Raw genomic sequence first — 24,770 nt, 5'->3', positions numbered from 1 at the left:
ACAGAACTTGACATGTCCTGATGTGGAGTGGTGGTTCTGGTTGTGTGTAAAACATGGATAACAGTCCTGGGTAAGGACACACAGAACATGACATGTCCTGATGTGGAGTGGTGGTTCTGGCTGTGTGTAAAACATGGATAACAGTCCTGGGTAAGGACACACAGGACATGACATGTCCTGATGTGGAGTGGTGGTTCTGGCTGTGTGTAAAACATGGATAACAGTATTGGGTAAGGACACACAGAACATGACATGTCCTGATGTGGAGTGGTGGTTCTGGTTGTGTGTAAAACATGGATAACAGTCCTGGGTAAGGACACACAGAACATGACATGTCCTGATGTGGAGTGGTGGTTCTGGCTGTGTGTAAAACATGGACCGGAGCCCACAGCAGCAGGCTGTGGATTCCGGCTGGACTGGTTAAACAGTAAAGCAGGCGGTTTGTTTGACTGTGCAGAGCGTGGCTTTGTCCGTGTGGAAGCAGAAGGACAGACGGATGTCTCCTGTCCCCTGCATCACACGGTGGAGCTCAGTGTGGACATCAACGCCCACCCACCGCCAAACATCACCTGGAGCCATGACAACAGCACTGTTACCATGGAAACCAGCCTAGTCACCACCACACACTTGACCCACAGCAGGTAAGAGCCGATGAAGAGATTGACAGATTGACAGAAGAAACAACAGGCATGCCGTTATTTTGATTGAATGATTGTATTGTTATATTGTTAATTGATTGATTGGTTTATTAATTGATTGATACATTGATTGGTGGATATATGGTTGATTGATTGTTAATGGTTGGTTGGTTAATTGGTATATTGATTGATTGATTGATTGATTGATTGATTGATTGATTGATTGATTGGTATATTGATGATTGATTTAGGTACACGAGCACACTGACGCTGGGTCGAGTGCAGCTGAAACATAGAGGCAGTTACGCAGTAACAGTTTGGAACGAGGATGACGTCCAAGAGATGACCTTCGACCTGGAGGTCACAGGTCAGAGCAACCTCCTAACAGCACGTAGACAACAGTTTATTACTGGTGGTCTGTCCTTCTGTCTGTCTGTCAGTAATCCAGTTCTGGTGGTCTGTCTGTCTGTCAGTAATCCAGTTCTGGTGGTCTGTCCTTCTGTCTGTCTGTCAGTAATCCAGTTCTGGTGGTCTGTCTGTCTGTCTGTCAGTAATCCAGTTCTGGTGGTCTGTCCTTCTGTCTGTCAGTAATCCAGTTCTGGCGGTCTGTCCTTCTGTCTGTCTGTCAGTAATCCAGTTCTGGTGGTCTGTCCTTCTGTCTGTCTGTCAGTAATCCAGTTCTGGTGGTCTGTCCTTCTGTCTGTCTGTCAGTAATCCAGTTCTGGTGGTCTGTCTGTCTGTCTGTCAGTAATCCAGTTCTGGTGGTCTGTCTGTCTGTCAGTAATCCAGTTCTGGTGGTCTGTCCTTCTGTCTGTCTGTCAGTAATCCAGTTCTGGTGGTCTGTCTGTCTGTCTGTCTGTCAGTAATCCAGTTATGGTGGTCTGTCTGTCTGTCTGTCTGTCTGTCTGTCTGTCAGTAATCCAGTTCTGGTGGTCTGTCCTTCTGTCTGTCTGTCAGTAATCCAGTTCTGGTGGTCTGTCCTTCTGTCTGTCTGTCAGTAATCCAGTTCTGGCGGTCTGTCCTTCTGTCTGTCTGTCAGTAATCCAGTTCTGGTGGTCCGTCCTTCTGTCTGTCTGTCAGTAATCCAGTTCTGGTGGTCTGTCCTTCTGTCTGTCTGTCAGTAATCCAGTTCTGGTGGTCTGTCTGTCTGTCTGTCTGTCAGTAATCCAGTTCTGGTGGTCTGTCTGTCTGTCAGTAATCCAGTTCTGGTGGTCTGTCCTTCTGTCTGTCTGTCAGTAATCCAGTTCTGGTGGTCTGTCTGTCTGTCTGTCTGTCTGTCAGTAATCCAATTCTGGTGGTCTGTCTGTCTGTCTGTCTGTCTGTCTGTCTGTCAGTAATCCAGTTCTGGTGGTCTGTCCTTCTGTCTGTCTGTCAGTAATCCAGTTCTGGTGGTCTGTCCTTCTGTCCGTCTGTCAGTAATCCAGTTCTGGTGGTCTGTCTGTCTGTCTGTCTGTCTGTCAGTAATCCAGTTCTGGTGGTCTGTCCTTCTGTCTGTCTGTCTGTCTGTCTGTCTGTCTGTCTGTCTGTCAGTAATCCAGTTCTGGTGGTCTGTCCTTCTGTCCGTCTGTCAGTAATCCAGTTCTGGTGGTCCGTCCTTCTGTCTGTCTGTCAGTAATCCAGTTCTGGTGGTCTGTCCTTGTGTCTGTCTGTCAGTAATCCAGTTCTGGTGGTCTGTCCTTCTGTCTGTCTGTCTGTAATCCAGTTCTGGTGGTCTGTCCTTCTGTCCGTCTGTCAGTAATCCAGTTCTGGTGGTCCGTCCTTCTGTCTGTCTGTCAGTAATCCAGTTCTGGTGGTCTGTCTGTCTGTCTGTCTGTCAGTAATCCAGTTCTGGTGGTCTGTCCTTCTGTCTGTCTGTCAGTAATCCAGTTCTGGTGGTCCGTCCTTCTGTCTGTCTGTCAGTAATCCAGTTCTGGTGGTCTGTCCTTCTGTCTGTCTGTCAGTAATCCAGTTCTGGTGGTCTGTCCTTCTGTCTGTCTGTCAGTAATCCAGTTCTGGTGGTCTGTCTGTCTGTCAGTAATCCAGTTCTGGTGGTCTGTCCTTGTGTCTGTCTGTCAGTAATCCAGTTCTGGTGGTCTGTCCTTCTGTCTGTCTGTCTGTAATCCAGTTCTGGTGGTCTGTCCTTCTGTCCGTCTGTCAGTAATCCAGTTCTGGTGGTCCGTCCTTCTGTCCGTCTGTCAGTAATCCAGTTCTGGTGGTCTGTCCTTGTGTCTGTCTGTCTGTCAGTAATCCAGTTCTGGTGGTCTGTCCTTCTGTCTGTCTGTCAGTAATCCAGTTCTGGTGGTCCGTCTGTCTGTCTGTCTGTCTGTAATCCAGTTCTGGTGGTCTGTCCTTGTGTCTGTCTGTCTGTAATCCAGTTCTGGTGGTCTGTCTGTCTGTCTGTCTGTCAGTAATCCAGTTCTGGTGGTCCGTCCTTCTGTCTGTCTGTCAGTAATCCAGTTCTGGTGGTCTGTCTGTCTGTCTGTCAGTAATCCAGTTCTGGTGGTCTGTCTGTCTGTCTGTCTGTCTGTCAGTAATCCAGTTCTGGTGGTCTGTCCTTCTGTCTGTCTGTCAGTAATCCAGTTCTGGTGGTCTGTCCTTCTGTCCGTCTGTCAGTAATCCAGTTCTGGTGGTCTGTCTGTCTGTCTGTCTGTCTGTCAGTAATCCAGTTCTGGTGGTCTGTCCTTCTGTCTGTCTGTCTGTCTGTCAGTAATCCAGTTCTGGTGGTCTGTCCTTCTGTCCGTCTGTCAGTAATCCAGTTCTGGTGGTCCGTCCTTCTGTCTGTCTGTCAGTAATCCAGTTCTGGTGGTCTGTCCTTCTGTCTGTCTGTCTGTCAGTAATCCAGTTCTGGTGGTCTGTCCTTCTGTCTGTCTGTCAGTAATCCAGTTCTGGTGGTCTGTCTGTCTGTCAGTAATCCAGTTCTGGTGGTCTGTCTGTCTGTCAGTAATCCAGTTCTGGTGGTCTGTCCTTCTGTCTGTCTGTCAGTAATCCAGTTCTGGTGGTCTGTCTGTCTGTCTGTCAGTAATCCAGTTCTGGTGGTCTGTCTGTCTGTCTGTCTGTCTGTCTGTCAGTAATCCAGTTCTGTTGGTCTGTCCTTCTGTCTGTCTGTCAGTAATCCAGTTCTGGTGGTCTGTCCTTCTGTCCGTCTGTCAGTAATCCAGTTCTGGTGGTCTGTCTGTCTGTCTGTCTGTCAGTAATCCAGTTCTGGTGGTCTGTCCTTCTGTCTGTCTGTCTGTCTGTCAGTAATCCAGTTCTGGTGGTCTGTCCTTCTGTCCGTCTGTCAGTAATCCAGTTCTGGTGGTCCGTCCTTCTGTCTGTCTGTCAGTAATCCAGTTCTGGTGGTCTGTCCTTGTGTCTGTCTGTCAGTAATCCAGTTCTGGTGGTCTGTCCTTCTGTCTGTCTGTCTGTAATCCAGTTCTGGTGGTCTGTCCTTCTGTCCGTCTGTCAGTAATCCAGTTCTGGTGGTCCGTCCTTCTGTCTGTCTGTCAGTAATCCAGTTCTGGTGGTCTGTCCTTGTGTCTGTCTGTCAGTAATCCAGTTCTGGTGGTCTGTCTGTCTGTCTGTCTGTCAGTAATCCAGTTCTGGTGGTCCGTCCTTCTGTCTGTCTGTCAGTAATCCAGTTCTGGTGGTCTGTCCTTCTGTCTGTCTGTCAGTAATCCAGTTCTGGTGGTCTGTCCTTCTGTCTGTCTGTCAGTAATCCAGTTCTGGTGGTCTGTCTGTCTGTCAGTAATCCAGTTCTGGTGGTCTGTCCTTGTGTCTGTCTGTCAGTAATCCAGTTCTGGTGGTCTGTCCTTCTGTCTGTCTGTCTGTAATCCAGTTCTGGTGGTCTGTCCTTCTGTCCGTCTGTCAGTAATCCAGTTCTGGTGGTCCGTCCTTCTGTCCGTCTGTCAGTAATCCAGTTCTGGTGGTCTGTCCTTGTGTCTGTCTGTCAGTAATCCAGTTCTGGTGGTCTGTCTGTCTGTCTGTCTGTCTGTCAGTAATCCAGTTCTGGTGGTCCGTCCTTCTGTCTGTCTGTCAGTAATCCAGTTCTGGTGGTCTGTCCTTCTGTCTGTCTGTCAGTAATCCAGTTCTGGTGGTCTGTCCTTCTGTCTGTCTGTCAGTAATCCAGTTCTGGTGGTCTGTCTGTCTGTCAGTAATCCAGTTCTGGTGGTCTGTCCTTCTGTCTGTCTGTCAGTAATCCAGTTCTGGTGGTCTGTCCTTGTGTCTGTCTGTCAGTAATCCAGTTCTGGTGGTCTGTCTGTCTGTCTGTCTGTCAGTAATCCAGTTCTGGTGGTCCGTCCTTCTGTCTGTCTGTCAGTAATCCAGTTCTGGTGGTCTGTCCTTCTGTCTGTCTGTCAGTAATCCAGTTCTGGTGGTCTGTCCTTCTGTCCGTCTGTCAGTAATCCAGTTCTGGTGGTCTGTCTGTCTGTCTGTCTGTCAGTAATCCAGTTCTGGTGGTCTGTCTGACTGTCAGTAATCCAGTTCTGGTGGTCTGTCCTTCTGTCTGTCTGTCTGTCAGTAATCCAGTTCCCTTGTTTCTTTCTTTGGCACCTACTGATAAAAGTTTACAGCAGAGAATATTCCCTCGTTACCACACCACTTTACACCACCTCCCCTCCTTTCATTACCACACCACCTTACACCACCTCTCCTGTCATTACCACACCACCTTACACCACCTCCCCTCCTGTCATTACCACACCACCTTACACCACCTCCCCTCCTTTCATTACCACACCACTTTACACCTCCTCCCCTCCTTTCATTACCACACCACTTTACACCACCTCTCCTCCTTTCATTACCACACCACCTTACACCACCTCTCCTGTCATTACCACACCACTGTACACCACCTCCCCTCCTTTCATTACCACACCACTTTACACCACCTCTCCTCCTTTCATTACCACACCACTTTACACCACCTCTCCTCCTTTCATTACCACACCACCTCTCCTCCTGTCATTACCACACCACCTTACACCACCTCCCCTCCTGTCATTACCACGCCACCTTACACCACTTCCCCTCCTGTCATTACCACACCACCTTACACCACCTCTCCTCCTGTCATTACCACACCACCTCTCCTCCTGTCATTACCACACCACCTCTCCTCCTGTCATTACCACACCACCTTACACCACCTCCCCTCCTGTCATTACCACGCCACCTTACACCACCTCCCCTCCTGTCATTACCACGCCACCTTACACCACTTCCCCTCCTGTCATTACCACACCACCTTACACACCTTCCCTTCTTTCATTACCACACCACCTCTCCTCCTGTCATTACCACACCACCTCTCCTCCTGTCATTACCACACCACCTTACACCACCTCTCCTCCTGTCATTACCACTCCACCTTCTCTCCCTTCATTACAACACCACCTTACACCACCTCCCCTCCTGTCATTACCACACCACCTTACACCACCTCCCCTCCTGTCATTACCACACCACTTTACACCTCCTCCCCTCCTTTCATTACCACACCACCTTACACCACCTCCCCTCCTGTCATTACCACACCACCTCTCCTCCTGTCATTACCACACCACCTTACACCACCTCTCCTCCTGTCATTACCACACCACCTTACACCACCTCTCCTCCTGTCATTACCACACCACCTTACACCAACTCTCCTCCTGTCATTACCACACCACTTTACACCTCCTCCCCTCCTTTCATTACCACACCACCTTACACCACCTCCCCTCCTGTCATTACCACACCACCTCTCCTCCTGTCATTACCACACCACCTTACACCACCTCTCCTCCTGTCATTACCACACCACCTTACACTATATATGTGTGTGTGTGTGTGTGTGTGTGGGTTTCTAGTTCCTCCGAAAATCACTCAGCTCTCAGACTTATCGGAAGGACGCGTGGTGCTGTGTGTGTCTGAGGGAGCCCCTCCACCCTCCATCCACTGGTACAGCTGTCACAGTACACACAGGTACACACACACACACCCACAGGTACACACACATACACACACACACACACACACACACACACACACACACACACACACACACACACCCACAGGTACACACACATACACACACACCCACAGGTACACGCACACACTCATATACACACCTATACACACACACCCACAGGTACACACACACACTCATATACACACCTATACACACACACCCACAGGTACACACACACACTCATATACACACCTATACACACACACCCACAGGTACACACACACACTCATATACACACCTATACACACACACCCACAGGTACACACACACACTCATATACACACCTATACACACACACCCACAGGTACACACACACACTCATATACACACCTATACACACACACACACACACACACACAGAGCATGTGCGCATGGAATAAAGCACATCAGGCTCATGTTTCTGGTTTGTTGTTGGTGTGTGTTGCTGGTGTTTTGTGGTGTCAAGTTGCTGGTGTGTTGTTGGTGTGTGTTGTGGTGTCATGTTCCTGGTGTGTTGCTAGTGTGCTGTTGGTGTTTGTTGCTGGTGTGTTGTGGGTCATGTTGCTGGTGTGTTGTGGGTCATGTTGCTGGTGTGTTGTGGGTCATGTTGCTGGTGTGTTGTGGGTCATGTTGCTGGTGTGTTGTGGGTCATGTTGCTGGTGTGTTGTGGGTCATGTTGCTGGTGTGTTGTGGGTCATGTTGCTGGTGTGTTGTGGGTCATGTTGCTGGTGTGTTGTGGGTCATGTTGCTGGTGTGTTGTGGGTCATGTTGCTGGTGTGTTGTGGGTCATGTTGGTGTCTTTTGGTGTAATGGTGCTGGTGTGTTGTGGGTCATGTTGCTGGAGTGTTGTGGTGTGACGGTGCTGGTGTGTTGTGGTGTGACGGTGCTGGTGTGTTGTGGGTCATGTTGCTGGTGTGTTGTGGTGTGACGGTGCTGGTGTGTTGTGGGTCATGGTGCTGGTGTGTTGTGGGTCATGTTGGTGTCTTTTGGTGTAATGGTGCTGGTGTGTTGTGGGTCATGTTGCTGGAGTGTTGTGGTGTGACGGTGCTGGTGTGTTGTGGTGTGACGGTGCTGGTGTGTTGTGGGTCATGTTGCTGGTGTGTTGTGGTGTGACGGTGCTGGTGTGTTGTGGGTCATGTTGCTGGAGTGTTGTGGTGTGACGGTGCTGGTGTGTTGTGGTGTGACGGTGCTGGTGTGTTGTGGGTCATGTTGCTGGTGTGTTGTGGTGTGACGGTGCTGGTGTGTTGTGGGTCATGGTGCTGGTGTGTTGTGGGTCATGTTGGTGTCTTTTGGTGTAATGGTGCTGGTGTGTTGTGGGTCATGTTGCTGGAGTGTTGTGGTGTGACGGTGCTGGTGTGTTGTGGTGTGACGGTGCTGGTGTGTTGTGGGTCATGTTGCTGGTGTGTTGTGGTGTGACGGTGCTGGTGTGTTGTGGGTCATGGTGCTGGTGTGTTGTGGGTCATGTTGCTGGTGTGTTGTGGGTCATGTTGCTGGTGTGTTGTGGTGTGACGGTGCTGGTGTGTTGTGGGTCATGTTGCTGGTGTGTTGTGGGTCATGTTGCTGGTGTGTTGTGGGTCATGTTGGTGTCTTTTGGTGTAATGGTGCTGGTGTGTTGTGGTGTCATGTTCCTGGTGTGTTGCTAGTGTGCTGTTGGTGTTTGTTGCTGGTGTGTTGTGGGTCATGTTGCTGGTGTGTTGTGGGTCATGTTGCTGGTGTGTTGTGGGTCATGTTGCTGGTGTGTTGTGGGTCATGTTGCTGGTGTGTTGTGGGTCATGTTGCTGGTGTGTTGTGGGTCATGTTGCTGGTGTGTTGTGGGTCATGTTTCTGGTGTGTTGTGGGTCATGTTGGTGTCTTTTGGTGTAATGGTGCTGGTGTGTTGTGGGTCATGTTGCTGGAGTGTTGTGGTGTGACGGTGCTGGTGTGTTGTGGTGTGACGGTGCTGGTGTGTTGTGGGTCATGTTGCTGGTGTGTTGTGGTGTGACGGTGCTGGTGTGTTGTGGGTCATGGTGCTGGTGTGTTGTGGGTCATGTTGCTGGTGTGTTGTGGGTCATGTTGCTGGTGTGTTGTGGTGTGACGGTGCTGGTGTGTTGTGGGTCATGTTGCTGGTGTGTTGTGGTGTGACGGTGCTGGTGTGTTGTGGGTCATGTTGCTGGTGTGTTGTGGGTCATGTTGCTGGTGTGTTGTGGGTCATGTTGCTGGTGTGTTGTGGGTCATGTTGCTGGTGTGTTGTGGGTCATGTTGCTGGTGTGTTGTGGGTCATGTTGCTGGTGTGTTGTGGGTCATGTTGCTGGTGTGTTGTGGGTCATGTTTCTGGTGTGTTGTGGGTCATGTTGGTGTCTTTTGGTGTAATGGTGCTGGTGTGTTGTGGGTCATGTTGCTGGAGTGTTGTGGTGTGACGGTGCTGGTGTGTTGTGGTGTGACGGTGCTGGTGTGTTGTGGGTCATGTTGCTGGTGTGTTGTGGTGTGACGGTGCTGGTGTGTTGTGGGTCATGGTGCTGGTGTGTTGTGGGTCATGTTGGTGTCTTTTGGTGTAATGGTGCTGGTGTGTTGTGGGTCATGTTGCTGGAGTGTTGTGGTGTGACGGTGCTGGTGTGTTGTGGTGTGACGGTGCTGGTGTGTTGTGGGTCATGTTGCTGGTGTGTTGTGGTGTGACGGTGCTGGTGTGTTGTGGGTCATGGTGCTGGTGTGTTGTGGGTCATGTTGGTGTCTTTTGGTGTAATGGTGCTGGTGTGTTGTGGGTCATGTTGCTGGAGTGTTGTGGTGTGACGGTGCTGGTGTGTTGTGGTGTGACGGTGCTGGTGTGTTGTGGGTCATGTTGCTGGTGTGTTGTGGTGTGACGGTGCTGGTGTGTTGTGGGTCATGGTGCTGGTGTGTTGTGGGTCATGTTGCTGGTGTGTTGTGGGTCATGTTGCTGGTGTGTTGTGGTGTGACGGTGCTGGTGTGTTGTGGGTCATGTTGCTGGTGTGTTGTGGGTCATGTTGCTGGTGTGTTGTGGGTCATGTTGCTGGTGTGTTGTGGGTCATGTTGCTGGTGTATTGTGGGTCATGTTGGTGTCTTTTGGTGTAATGGTGCTGGTGTGTTGTGGTGTCATGTTCCTGGTGTGTTGCTAGTGTGCTGTTGGTGTTTGTTGCTGGTGTGTTGTGGGTCATGTTGCTGGTGTGTTGTGGGTCATGTTGCTGGTGTGTTGTGGGTCATGTTGCTGGTGTGTTGTGGGTCATGTTGCTGGTGTGTTGTGGGTCATGTTGCTGGTGTGTTGTGGGTCATGTTGCTGGTGTGTTGTGGGTCATGTTTCTGGTGTGTTGTGGGTCATGTTGGTGTCTTTTGGTGTAATGGTGCTGGTGTGTTGTGGGTCATGTTGCTGGAGTGTTGTGGTGTGACGGTGCTGGTGTGTTGTGGTGTGACGGTGCTGGTGTGTTGTGGGTCATGTTGCTGGTGTGTTGTGGTGTGACGGTGCTGGTGTGTTGTGGGTCATGGTGCTGGTGTGTTGTGGGTCATGTTGCTGGTGTGTTGTGGGTCATGTTGCTGGTGTGTTGTGGTGTGACGGTGCTGGTGTGTTGTGGGTCATGTTGCTGGTGTGTTGTGGTGTGATGGTGCTGGTGTGTTGTGGTGTGACGGTGCTGGTGTGTTGTGGGTCATGTTGCTGGTGTGTTGTGGGTCATGTTGCTGGTGTGTTGTGGGTCATGTTGCTGGTGTGTTGTGGGTCATGTTGCTGGTGTGTTGTGGTGTGACGGTGCTGGTGTGTTGTGGTGTGACGGTGCTGGTGTGTTGTGGGTCATGTTGCTGGTGTGTTGTGGGTCATGTTGCTGGTGTGTTGTGGGTCATGTTGCTGGTGTGTTGTGGGTCATGTTGCTGGTGTGTTGTGGGTCATGTTGCTGGTGTGTTGTGGGTCATGTTGCTGGTGTGTTGTGGGTCATGTTTCTGGTGTGTTGTGGGTCATGTTGGTGTCTTTTGGTGTAATGGTGCTGGTGTGTTGTGGGTCATGTTGCTGGAGTGTTGTGGTGTGACGGTGCTGGTGTGTTGTGGTGTGACGGTGCTGGTGTGTTGTGGGTCATGTTGCTGGTGTGTTGTGGTGTGACGGTGCTGGTGTGTTGTGGGTCATGTTGCTGGTGTGTTGTGGGTCATGTTGCTGGTGTGTTGTGGTGTGACGGTGCTGGTGTGTTGTGGGTCATGTTGCTGGTGTGTTGTGGTGTGACGGTGCTGGTGTGTTGTGGTGTGACGGTGCTGGTGTGTTGTGGGTCATGTTGCTGGTGTGTTGTGGGTCATGTTGCTGGTGTGTTGTGGGTCATGTTGGTGTCTTTTGGTGTAATGGTGCTGGTGTGTTGTGGTGTCATGTTCCTGGTGTGTTGCTAGTGTGCTGTTGGTGTTTGTTGCTGGTGTGTTGTGGGTCATGTTGCTGGTGTGTTGTGGGTCATGTTGCTGGTGTGTTGTGGGTCATGTTGCTGGTGTGTTGTGGGTCATGTTGCTGGTGTGTTGTGGGTCATGTTGCTGGTGTGTTGTGGGTCATGTTGCTGGTGTGTTGTGGGTCATGTTGCTGGTGTGTTGTGGGTCATGTTTCTGGTGTGTTGTGGGTCATGTTGGTGTCTTTTGGTGTAATGGTGCTGGTGTGTTGTGGGTCATGTTGCTGGAGTGTTGTGGTGTGACGGTGCTGGTGTGTTGTGGTGTGACGGTGCTGGTGTGTTGTGGGTCATGTTGCTGGTGTGTTGTGGTGTGACGGTGCTGGTGTGTTGTGGGTCATGGTGCTGGTGTGTTGTGGGTCATGTTGCTGGTGTGTTGTGGGTCATGTTGCTGGTGTGTTGTGGTGTGACGGTGCTGGTGTGTTGTGGGTCATGTTGCTGGTGTGTTGTGGTGTGACGGTGCTGGTGTGTTGTGGGTCATGTTGCTGGTGTGTTGTGGGTCATGTTGCTGGTGTGTTGTGGGTCATGTTGCTGGTGTGTTGTGGGTCATGTTGCTGGTGTGTTGTGGGTCATGTTGCTGGTGTGTTGTGGGTCATGTTGCTGGTGTGTTGTGGGTCATGTTGCTGGTGTGTTGTGGGTCATGTTTCTGGTGTGTTGTGGGTCATGTTGGTGTCTTTTGGTGTAATGGTGCTGGTGTGTTGTGGGTCATGTTGCTGGAGTGTTGTGGTGTGACGGTGCTGGTGTGTTGTGGTGTGACGGTGCTGGTGTGTTGTGGGTCATGTTGCTGGTGTGTTGTGGTGTGACGGTGCTGGTGTGTTGTGGGTCATGGTGCTGGTGTGTTGTGGGTCATGTTGGTGTCTTTTGGTGTAATGGTGCTGGTGTGTTGTGGGTCATGTTGCTGGAGTGTTGTGGTGTGACGGTGCTGGTGTGTTGTGGTGTGACGGTGCTGGTGTGTTGTGGGTCATGTTGCTGGTGTGTTGTGGTGTGACGGTGCTGGTGTGTTGTGGGTCATGGTGCTGGTGTGTTGTGGGTCATGTTGGTGTCTTTTGGTGTAATGGTGCTGGTGTGTTGTGGGTCATGTTGCTGGAGTGTTGTGGTGTGACGGTGCTGGTGTGTTGTGGTGTGACGGTGCTGGTGTGTTGTGGGTCATGTTGCTGGTGTGTTGTGGTGTGACGGTGCTGGTGTGTTGTGGGTCATGGTGCTGGTGTGTTGTGGGTCATGTTGCTGGTGTGTTGTGGGTCATGTTGCTGGTGTGTTGTGGTGTGACGGTGCTGGTGTGTTGTGGGTCATGTTGCTGGTGTGTTGTGGGTCATGTTGCTGGTGTGTTGTGGGTCATGTTGCTGGTGTGTTGTGGGTCATGTTGCTGGTGTATTGTGGGTCATGTTGGTGTCTTTTGGTGTAATGGTGCTGGTGTGTTGTGGTGTCATGTTCCTGGTGTGTTGCTAGTGTGCTGTTGGTGTTTGTTGCTGGTGTGTTGTGGGTCATGTTGCTGGTGTGTTGTGGGTCATGTTGCTGGTGTGTTGTGGGTCATGTTGCTGGTGTGTTGTGGGTCATGTTGCTGGTGTGTTGTGGGTCATGTTGCTGGTGTGTTGTGGGTCATGTTGCTGGTGTGTTGTGGGTCATGTTTCTGGTGTGTTGTGGGTCATGTTGGTGTCTTTTGGTGTAATGGTGCTGGTGTGTTGTGGGTCATGTTGCTGGAGTGTTGTGGTGTGACGGTGCTGGTGTGTTGTGGTGTGACGGTGCTGGTGTGTTGTGGGTCATGTTGCTGGTGTGTTGTGGTGTGACGGTGCTGGTGTGTTGTGGGTCATGGTGCTGGTGTGTTGTGGGTCATGTTGCTGGTGTGTTGTGGGTCATGTTGCTGGTGTGTTGTGGTGTGACGGTGCTGGTGTGTTGTGGGTCATGTTGCTGGTGTGTTGTGGTGTGATGGTGCTGGTGTGTTGTGGTGTGACGGTGCTGGTGTGTTGTGGGTCATGTTGCTGGTGTGTTGTGGGTCATGTTGCTGGTGTGTTGTGGGTCATGTTGCTGGTGTGTTGTGGGTCATGTTGCTGGTGTGTTGTGGTGTGACGGTGCTGGTGTGTTGTGGTGTGACGGTGCTGGTGTGTTGTGGGTCATGTTGCTGGTGTGTTGTGGGTCATGTTGCTGGTGTGTTGTGGGTCATGTTGCTGGTGTGTTGTGGGTCATGTTGCTGGTGTGTTGTGGGTCATGTTGCTGGTGTGTTGTGGGTCATGTTGCTGGTGTGTTGTGGGTCATGTTTCTGGTGTGTTGTGGGTCATGTTGGTGTCTTTTGGTGTAATGGTGCTGGTGTGTTGTGGGTCATGTTGCTGGTGTGTTGTGGGTCATGTTTCTGGTGTGTTGTGGGTCATGTTGGTGTCTTTTGGTGTAATGGTGCTGGTGTGTTGTGGGTCATGTTGCTGGAGTGTTGTGGTGTGACGGTGCTGGTGTGTTGTGGTGTGACGGTGCTGGTGTGTTGTGGGTCATGTTGCTGGTGTGTTGTGGTGTGACGGTGCTGGTGTGTTGTGGGTCATGTTGCTGGTGTGTTGTGGGTCATGTTGCTGGTGTGTTGTGGTGTGACGGTGCTGGTGTGTTGTGGGTCATGTTGCTGGTGTGTTGTGGTGTGACGGTGCTGGTGTGTTGTGGTGTGACGGTGCTGGTGTGTTGTGGGTCATGTTGCTGGTGTGTTGTGGGTCATGGTGCTGGTGTGTTGTGGGTCATGTTGCTGGTGTGTTGTGGGTCATGTTGCTGGTGTGTTGTGGTGTGACGGTGCTGGTGTGTTGTGGTGTGACGGTGCTGGTGTGTTGTGGGTCATGTTGCTGGTGTGTTGTGGGTCATGTTGCTGGTGTGTTGTGGGTCATGTTGCTGGTGTGTTGTGGGTCATGTTGCTGGTGTGTTGTGGGTCATGTTGCTGGTGTGTTGTGGTGTGACGGTGCTGGTGTGTTGTGGGTCATGTTGCTGGTGTGTTGTGGTGTGACGGTGCTGGTGTGTTGTGGGTCATGTTGCTGGTGTGTTGTGGGTCATGTTGCTGGTGTGTTGTGGGTCATGTTGCTGGTGTGTTGTGGGTCATGTTGCTGGTGTGTTGTGGGTCATGTTGCTGGTGTGTTGTGGTGTGACGGTGCTGGTGTGTTGTGGGTCATGTTGCTGGTGTGTTGTGGTGTGACGGTGCTGGTGTGTTGTGGGTCATGTTGCTGGTGTGTTGTGGCTCATGTTGCTGGAGTGTTGTGGTGTGACGGTGCTGGTGTGTTGTGGTGTGACGGTGCTGGTGTGTTGTGGTGTGACGGTGCTGGTGTGTTGTGGGTCATGTTGCTAGTGTGTTGTGGTGTGACGGTGCTGGTGTGTTGTGGGTCATGTTGCTGGTGTGTTGTGGTGTGACGGTGCTGGTGTGTTGTGGGTCATGTTGCTGGTGTGTTGTGGTGTGACGGTGCTGGTGTGTTGTGGGTCATGTTGCTGGTGTGTTGTGGTGTGACGGTGCTGGTGTGTTGTGGGTCATGTTGCTGGTGTGTTGTGGGTCATGTTGCTGGTGTGTTGTGGGTCATGTTGCTGGAGTGTTGTGGTGTGACGGTGCTGGTGTGTTGTGGTGTGACGGTGCTGGTGTGTTGTGGTGTGACGGTGCTGGTGTGTTGTGGGTCATGTTGCTGGTGTGTTGTGGTGTGACGGTGCTGGTGTGTTGTGGGTCATGTTGCTGGTGTGTTGTGGTGTGACGGTGCTGGTGTGTTGTGGGTCATGTTGCTGGTGTGTTGTGGTGTGACGGTGCTGGTGTGTTGTGGGTCATGTTGCTGGTGTGTTCTGGCTCATGTTGCTGGAGTGTTGTGGTGTGACGGTGCTGGTGTGTTGTGGTGTGACGGTGCTGGTGTGTTGTGGTGTGACGGTGCTGGTGTGTTGTGGTGTGACGGTGCTGGTGTGTTGTGCTGTGACGGTGCTGGTGTGTTGTGGTGTGACGGTGCTGGTGTGTTGTGGTGTGACGGTGCTGGTGTGTTGTGGTGTGACGGTGCTGGTGTGTTGTGGTGTGTGTTTTGCCAGGTGCAGCAACCAGACGGTGGCCTGGCAGAGCTTGTGGCCTGGGGTGGACGGTGTGACGGTGCAGGAGAACATCAGCTATGTAGAAGATGGAGGACTCGCTCAGGTACGCAGATGGGACGACCTGTACTAAGTCACAGGCAGAGTGAGGTTTCTGAGGTCTGTCCCTGTTTTCTACTCACCTCCACCCTGTCCTTCATACTGGACACACCTCCACCCTGTCCTTCATACTGGACACACCACCACCCTGTCCTTCATACTGGACACACATCACAGTCTGAGGTCTGTCCCTGTTTTCTACTCACCACCACCCTGTCCTTCATACTGGACACACCTCCACCCTGTCCTTCATACTGGACACACCTCCACCCTGTCCTTCATACTGGACGCACCACCACCCTGTCCTTCATACTGGACACACAACACAGTCTGAGGTCTGTCCCTGTTTTCTACTCACCTCCACCCTGTCCTTCATACTGGACACACAACACAGTCTGAGGTCTGTCCCTGTTTTCTACTCACCTCCACCCTGTCCTTCATACTGGACACACATCACAGTCTGAGGTCTGTCCCTGTTTTCTACTCACCACCACCCTGTCCTTCATACTGGACACACCACCACCCTGTCCTTCATACTGGACACACAACACAGTCTGAGGTCTGTCCCTGTTTTCTACTCACCACCACCCTGTCCTTCATACTGGACACACAACACAGTCTGAGGTCTGTCCCTGTTTTCTAATCAACCCCACCCTGTCCTTCATACTGGACACACCACCACCCTGTCCTTCATACTGGGCACACCACCACCCTGTCCTTCATACTGGGCACACAACACAGTCTGAGGTCTGTCCCTGTTTTCTACTCACCACCACCCTGTCCTTCATACTGGACACACCACCACCCTGTCCTTCATACTGGGCACACAACACAGTCTGAGGTCTGTCCCTGTTTTCTACTCACCTCCCCCCTGTCCTTCATACTGGACACACCACCACCCTGTCCTTCATACTGGGCACACAACACAGTCTGAGCTCTGTCCCTGTTTTCTACTCACCTCCCCCCTGTCCTTCATACTGGACACACCACCACCCTGTCCTTCATACTGGACACACAACACAGTCTGAGGTCTGTCCCTGTTTTCTACTCACCACCACCCTGTCCTTCATACTGGACACACAACACAGTCTGAGGTCTGTCCCTGTTTTCTACTCACCTCCACCCTGTCCTTCATACTGGACACACAACACAGTCTGAGGTCTGTCCCTGTTTTCTACTCACCTCCACCCTGTCCTTCATACTGGACACACCACCACCCTGTCCTTCATACTGGACACACCACCACCCTGTCCTTCATACTGGGCACACCACCACCCTGTCCTTCATACTGGACACACAACACAGTCTGAGGTCTGTCCCTGTTTTCTACTCACCTCCACCCTGTCCTTCATACTGGACACACCTCCACCCTGTCCTTCATACTGGACACACCACCACCCTGTCCTTCATACTGGACACACAACACAGTCTGAGGTCTGTCCCTGGTTTCTACTCACCTCCACCCTGTCCTTCATACTGGACACACAACACAGTCTGAGGTCTGTCCCTGTTTTCTACTCACCTCCACCCTGTCCTTCATACTGGGCACACCACCACCCTGTCCTTCATACTGGACACACAACACAGTCTGAGGTCTGTCCGTTTTCTACTCACCTCCACCCTGTCCTTAAAATACTGGGCACACCACCACCCTGTCCTTCATACTGGACACACAACACAGTCTGAGGTCTGTCCCTGTTTTCTACTCACCTCCACCCTGTCCTTCATACTGGACACACCACCACCCTGTCCTTCATACTGGGCACACAACACAGTCTGAGCTCTGTCCGTTTTCTACTCACCTCCACCCTGTCCTTAAAATACTGGGCACACCACCACCCTGTCCTTCATACTGGACACACAACACAGTCTGAGGTCTGTCCCTGTTTTCTACTCACCTCCACCCTGTCCTTCATACTGGGCACACCACCACCCTGTCCTTCATACTGGACACACAGCACAGTCTGAGGTCTGTCCCTGTTTTCTACTCACCTCCCCCCTGTCCTTCATACTGGACACACCACCACCCTGTCCTTCATACTGGACACAAAACACAGTCTGAGGTCTGTCCGTTTTCTACTCACCGCCACCCTGTCCTTCATACTGGACACACCACCACCCTGTCCTTCATACTGGACACACAACACAGTCTGAGGTCTGTCCCTGTTTTCTACTCATCTCCACCCTGTCCTTCATACTGGGCACACCACCACCCTGTCCTTCATACTGGACACACAACACAGTCTGAGGTCTGTCCCTGTTTTCTACTCACCACCACCCTGTCCTTCATACTGGACACACATCACAGTCTGAGGTCTGTCCCTGTTTTCTACTCACCACCACCCTGTCCTTCATACTGGACACACTTCACAGTCTGAGGTCTGTCCCTGTTTTCAACTCACCACCACCCTGTCCTTCATACTGGACACACATCACAGTCTGAGGTCTGTCCCTGTTTTCTACTCACCACCACCCTGTCCTTCATACTGGACACACATCACAGTCTGAGGTCTGTCCCTGTTTTCTACTCGCCACCACCCTGTCCTTCATACTGGACACACATCACAGTCTGAGGTCTGTCCCTGTTTTCTACTCGCCACCACCCTGTCCTTCATACTGGACCCACATCACAGTCTGAGGTCTGTCCCTGTTTTCTACTCACCACCACCCTGTCCTTCATACTGGACACACATCACAGTCTGAGGTCTGTCCCTGTTTTCTACTCGCCACCACCCTGTCCTTCATACTGGACCCACATCACAGTCTGAGGTCTGTCCCTGTTTTCTACTCGCCACCACCCTGTCCTTCATACTGGACACACATCACAGTCTGAGGTCTGTCCCTGTTTTCTACTCGCCACCACCCTGTCCTTCATACTGGACCCACATCACAGTCTGAGGTCTGTCCCTGTTTTCTACTCACCACCACCCTGTCCTTCATACTGGACACACATCACAGTCTGAGGTCTGTCCCTGTTTTCTACTCACCACCACCCTGTCCTTCATACTGGACACACATCACAGTCTGAGGTCTGTCCCTGTTTTCTACTCACCACCACCCTGTCCTTCATACTGGACACACATCACAGTCTGAGGTCTGTCCCTGTTTTCTACTCACCACCACCCTGTCTTTCATACTGGACACACATCACAGTCTGAGGTCTGTCCCTGTTTTCAACTCATCACCACCCTGTCCTTCATACTGGACACACATCACAGTCTGAGGTCTGTCCCTGTTTTCAACTCACCACCACCCTGTCCTTCATACTGGACACACATCACAGTCTGAGGTCTGTCCCTGTTTTCTACTCACCACCCTCCTGTCCTTCATACTGGACAGACATCACAGTCTGAGGTCTGTCCCTGTTTTCTACTCACCATCCTCCTGTCCTACATACTGGACACACAACACAGTCTGAGGTTTGTCCCTGTTTTCTACTCACCTCCACCCTGTCCTTCATACTGGGCACACCACCACCCTGTCCTTCATACTGGACACACAACACAGTCTGAGGTCTGTCCCTGTTTTCTACTCACCATCACCCTGTCCTTCATACTGGACACACATCACAGTCTGAGGTCTGTCCCTGTTTTCTACTCACCACCCTCCTGTCCTTCATACTGGACACACATCACAGTCTGAGGTCTGTCCCTGTTTTCTACTCACCATCCTCCTGTCCTTCATACTGGACACACATCACAGTCTGAGGTCTGTCCCTGTTTTCAATTCACCACCACCCTGTCCTTCATACTGGACACACATCACAGTCTGAGGTATTTTCCTGTTTTCAACTCACCACCACCCTGTCCTTCATACTGGACACACATCACAGTCTGAGGTCTGTCCCTGTTTTCTACTCACGACCACCCTGTCCTTCATACTGGACACACATCACAGTCTGAGGTCTGTCCCTGTTTTCAACTCACCACCACCCTATCCTTCATACTGGACACACATCACAGTCTGAGGTTTGTCCCTGTTTTCAACTCACCACCACCCTGTCCTTCATACTGGACACACATCACAGTCTGAGGTCTGTCCCTGTTTTCTACTCACCACCACCCTGTCCTTCATACTGGACACACATCACAATCTGAGGTCTGTCCCTGTTTTCTACTCACCACCACCCTGTCCTTCATACTGGACACACATCACAGTCTGAGGTCTGTCCCTGTATTCTACTCACCACTACCCTGTCCTTCATACTGGACACACATCACAGTCTGAGGTCTGTCCCTGTTTTCTACTCACCACCACCCTGTCCTTCATACTGGACACACATCACAGTCTGAGGTCTGTCCCTGTTTTCAACTCACCACCACCCTGTCCTTCATACTGGACACACATCACAGTCTGAGGTCTGTCCCTGTTTTCTACTCACCACCACCCTGTCCTTCATACTGGACACACATCACAGTCTGAGGTCTGTCCCTGTTTTCAACTCACCACCACCACCCTGTCCTTCATACTGGACATACATCACAGTCTGAGGTCTGTCCCTGTTTTCAACTCACCACCACCCTGTCCTTCATACTGGACACACATCACAGCCTGAGGTCTGTCCCTGTTTTCAACTCACCACCACCCTGTCCTTCATACTGGACACACAACACAGTCTGAGGTCTGTCCCTGTATTCTATTCACCTCCACCCTGTCCTTCATACTGGACACACAACACAGTCTGAGGTCTGTCCCTGTTTTCAACTCACCACCACCCTGTCCTTCATACTGGACACACATCACAGTCTGAGGTCTGTCCCTGTTTTCAACTGACCACCACCCTGTCCTTCATACTGGACACACAATACAGTCTGAGGTCTGTCCCTGTATTCTACTCACCTCCACCCTGTCCTTCATACTGGACACACAACACAGTCTGAGGTCTGTCCCTGTTTTCTTCTCACCACCACCCTGTCCTTCATACTGGACACACATCACAGTCTGAGGTCTGTCCCTGTATTCTACTCGCCTCCACCCTGTCCTTCATACTGGACACACAACACAGTCTGAGGTCTGTCCCTGTTTTCAACTCACCACCACCCTGTCCTTCATACTGGACACACATCACAGACACAAACACAGCCTCACACAGATCAACACACACAGCTGGAGGATTCTCATCCATCTAAAAAGAAACTTCACGGTTAGCCTAAAACCAGCATAATGCCGCATCAGTATTACATATTGGACCCACGCGGTTCTTCACAATGGTAAAGTTTTTGTATTCTTACATCTCTTACATTACTGGGTGGTGGACTAGGTTGTCTGGACCTGCATCCAGCAGCATTATTGGGTGAAGGACTAGGTTGTCTGGACCTGCGTCCAGCAGCATTACTGGGTGGTGGACTAGGTTCTCTGGACCTGCATCCAGCAGTATTACAGGGTGGTGGACTAGGTTGTCTGGACCTGCGTCCAGCAGCATTACTGGGTGGTGGACTAGGTTCTCTGGACCTGCATCCAGCAGTATTACAGGGTGGTGGACTAGGTTGTCTGGACCTGCATCCAGCAGTATTACAGGGTGGTGGACTAGGTTCTCTGGACCTGCATCCAGCAGTATTACAGGGTGGTGGACTAGGTTGTCTGGACCTGCATCCAGCAGCATTACTGGGTAGAAAATAAGAATAGACTTCAAAGTTTCAAACAGTGCCTTTAAGATGAACTCAGATTCAGCTTCCTGTTTTAATCCTGTGGGAACCAGAATCCTTCTAGTGCAGACAACCACAGACACGTGTAGCACTGAAGTCACGGTGACACGTCTTCACTGACACGTGTAGCACTGTCCCCACCCTTATTAACAATACAGTGACTGCAGGTGTCCCCACCCTTATAAACAACACAGTGACTGCAGGTGTCCCCACCCTTATTAACAATACAGTGAATGCAGGTGTCCCCACCCTTATAAACAACACAGTGACTGCAGGTGTCCCCACCCTTTTTAACAATACAGTGACTGCAGGTGTCCCCACCCTTTTTAACAATACAGTGACTGCAGGTGTCCCCACCCTTATAAACAACACAGTGACTGCAGGTGTCCCCACCCTTATAAACAATACAGTGACTGCAGGTACCCCCACCCTTATAAACAATACAGTGACTGCAGGTACCCCCACCCTTATAAACAATACAGTGACTGCAGGTACCCCCACCCTTATAAACAATACAGTGGCACCATAATGATAATATAATGATACTAATAATAATGTATTTTACTTGTGGGCGCCTTTCAGAGCACTCAAAGACACCTTACAGAACACAGTAAAAACCGGCAGCACTGTATCAGACAGCATACCATCAAAACAAAGCAGGGTAGACGATAAAAAGTGAACACAACAGATAAGTATAAATCAGCATCTGCACAAAACTCAGTGAAGCGTGGATCAGACTGAATATGCCAGTTTGAAAAGGTGCGTTTTGAGGTGGATTTGAAGGTTGAAAGAGAGTCAGTGTTGTGAATGTCTTGTGGGAGAGAGTTCCATAGGTGAGGCGGGAGGGGGCAGAATGACTGAAGGCTGTAGACTCCATGGTAGTCAAGGGGGGGGGGCAGAATGACTGAAGGCTGTAGACCCCATAGTAGTCAAGGTGGGGGGCAATATGACTGAAGGCTGTAGACTCCATGGTAGTCAAGGTGGGGGGCAGAATGACTGAAGGCTGTAGACTCCATGGTAGTCAAGGGGGGGGGGCAGAATGACTGAAGGCTGTAGACTCCATGGTAGTCAAGGTGGGGGGCAATATGACTGAAGGCTGTAGACTCCATGGTAGTCAAGGTGGGGGGCAATATGACTGAAGGCTGTAGACTCCATGGTAGTCAAGGTGGGGGGCAATATGACTGAAGGCTGTAGACTCCATGGTAGTCAAGGTGGGGGGCAGAATGACTGAAGGCTGTAGACTCCATGGTAGTCAAGGTGGGGGGCAGAATGACTGAAGGCTGTGGACTCCATGGTAGTCAAGGTGGGGGGCAGAATGACTGAAGGCTGTAGACTCCATGGTAGTCAAGGTGGGGGGCAGAATGACTGAAGGCTGTAGACTCCATGGTAGTCAAGGTGGGGGGCAGAATGACTGAAGGCTGTAGACTCCATGGTAGTCAAGGTGGGGGGGGGTGACTGAAGGCTCTAGACTCCATGGTAGTCAAGGTGGGGGGGGATGACTGAAGGCTGTAGACTCCATGGTAGTCAAGGTGGGGGGCAGAATGACTGAAGGCTCTAGACTCCATGGTAGTCAAGGTGGGGGGGGGGAGAATGACTGAAGGCTGTAGACTCCATAGTAGTCAAGGTGGGGGGCAGAATGACTGAAGGCTGTAGACCCCATGGTAGTCAAGGTGGGGGGCAATATGACTGAAGGCTGTAGACTCCATGGTGGTCAAGGTGGGGGGCAATATGACTGAAGGCTGTAGACTCCATGGTAGTCAAGGTGGGGGGCAGAATTACTGAAGGCGCTAGACTCCATGGTAGTCAAGTTGGGGGCAGAATGACTGAAGGCTGTAGACTCCATGGTAGTCAAGGTGGGGGGCAGAATGACTGAAGGCGCTAGACTCCATGGTAGTCAAGGTGGGGGGAGGAATGACTGAAGGCTGTAGACTCCATGGTAGTCAAGGTGGGGGGCAGAATGACTGAAGGCTGTAGACTCCATGGTAGTCAAGGTGGGGGGCAGAATGACTGAAGGCTGTAGACTCCATGGTAGTCAAGGTGGGGGGGAGAATGACTGAAGGCTGTAGACTCCATAGTAGTCAAGGTGGGGGGCAGAATGACTGAAGGCTCTAGACTCCATGGTAGTCAAGGTGGGGGGCAGAATTACTGAAGGCGCTAGACTCCATGGTAGTCAAGTTGGGGGCAGAATGACTGAAGGCTGTAGACTCCATGGTAGTCAAGGTGGGGGGCAGAATGACTGAAGGCGCTAGACTCCATGGTAGTCAAGGTGGGGGGAGGAATGACTGAAGGCTGTAGACTCCATGGTAGTCAAGGTGGGGGGCAGAATGACTGAAGGCTGTAGACTCCATGGTAGTCAAGGTGGGGGGCAGAATGACTGAAGGCTGTAGACTCCATGGTAGTCAAGGTGGGGGGGAGAATGACTGAAGGCTGTAGACTCCATAGTAGTCAAGGTGGGGGGCAGAATGACTGAAGGCTCTAGACTCCATGGTAGTCAAGGTGGGGGGGGATGACTGAAGGCTGTAGACTCCATGGTAGTCAAGGTGGGGGGCAGAATGACTGAAGGCTCTAGACTCCATGTTAGTCAAGGTGGGGGGCAGAATGACTGAAGGCTCTAGACTCCATGCTAGTGAAGTGGGCCGATGGTGTAGTGAGTTGGAAAGCAGAAGAAGATCTGAGAGTGCAGGAGGGCGTGTTGATATGAAGGAGTCCAGAAAGATATGAAGGAGCTAGGTTATTAAGGGCCTTAAAGGTTAAAGGAGACTTCCGGTTCCTGTTGCCAGCGGTAGTTTGTTTGTTTGAGGCTCTTGCTACTTTTTTTTTTTTTTTTTAAATTTTGAGCATTTTTACCGACTCCGTGAGACTTTTGGATTAATATCTGGCTTGTCTATTTTATGGATTTTTACCCGATCATTGATTGTATCGATTGAGAAGTGCAAATATACGTTGGCCGGGTCAAGTCAGCAACAGCTAACCGCTAACAACAGCTAACAGCTAACAACAGCTAACCGCTAACAACAGCTAACAGCAGCTAACTGCTAACAACAGCTAACAACAGCTAACAACAGCTTACAGCACAGCTAAGGTGTGGCTGTGCTGTTGTCCTACTGCAGCAAGGCCGGCAACATGCGCAGAGAAACGGTGTGGGTAACGGCAACGACATGAGTAAAGGCATCGTTAGGCACAGTTACAGGAACAGTTAAAAGCATTAAGTGATAAGTTTTCATTTGCTGTGAAAACGATCGGTGAACAACAAGAAATTGACGAACATCAAAACATTGATCAGCTAAAACAGTCGCTCCAAGACCAAGAGGGCAAACAAAGCCTTGTTGAGGACATGTTGAGGGGGATTAAAGCCCTAAGGGAGCTGAGCACGGAGAGGGGGGATAAAACTGACCTTCTACAGGACCGCACGCATGACTTGGTACAATATACGAGGATGAACGACAATACTGTCTGTGGGTTGGAGGTTAAGCGGCAGTATGCCACGGTCCTGAGACCAGATGTATACGGCGGAGAACCCAACGAACAGGAAGGGATCGACTTTCCTGCAAGACAAGGGAATTGTGATAGACAACATGGAAGCATGCCACCCTCTCCCTAGGAAAGACAGTAAGTGTAGATATTTGTCCTGTTGTGTATGTGAGTCAGTGATCACACTGACTTGTACCAAAACCGTTGGTTTATTAACACCAAATAGCATGTTCACGTGAGACCGGTAATCTTGCTTAGTCTGCCTGGTAAGGACGAACTAGTAGATCACAGAGCACATCAATAGACACGCACATCTAGAGGTACGGTGGCTCGTGGTGGACAAACAGTACAATCGTTTAGTCAAATGATCTACATCCCTTTCCTTTAGTTCACATCTCTTATATAAAACACAATAACACTGGGCAAGTGTCAACATTACATAACATACTGCACATTGGTAACAATCACATGAACCATGTTATACACAGGAAAGGTTTTTTCCATCACTTCCTTTTCACTGCATATATTTCGGGTTTGGTCTGCAGATACAGCCTGAACGTGT

At 51.0% G+C, this 24,770-nt stretch overlaps 1 protein-coding gene across 7 annotated transcripts in view; it reads left to right on the top strand.

Annotated features, from left to right (window-relative positions):
• LOC130116659 (platelet-derived growth factor receptor beta-like) overlaps window positions 1-24,770 on the top strand; it is a 143,236-nt gene that overhangs the window by 37,525 nt on the left and 80,941 nt on the right. For all 7 annotated transcript variants that reach the window (XM_056284639.1, XM_056284638.1, XM_056284641.1 and 4 more), the window contains 4 exons: window positions 458-641; window positions 890-1,005; window positions 6,449-6,563; window positions 14,997-15,099. In XM_056284639.1, coding sequence (XP_056140614.1) covers window positions 458-641; window positions 890-1,005; window positions 6,449-6,563; window positions 14,997-15,099 — 518 coding nt within the window. The remainder of the gene's footprint in view (window positions 1-457; window positions 642-889; window positions 1,006-6,448; window positions 6,564-14,996; window positions 15,100-24,770) is intronic.

Source organism: Lampris incognitus, chromosome 8 (genome assembly GCF_029633865.1).
Source record: "Lampris incognitus isolate fLamInc1 chromosome 8, fLamInc1.hap2, whole genome shotgun sequence".
Classification (NCBI taxonomy): domain Eukaryota; kingdom Metazoa; phylum Chordata; class Actinopteri; order Lampriformes; family Lampridae; genus Lampris; species Lampris incognitus.
The sequence above is the reverse complement of the archived record's forward strand: the minus strand, read 5'-3'. Positions and strand labels throughout refer to the sequence as shown.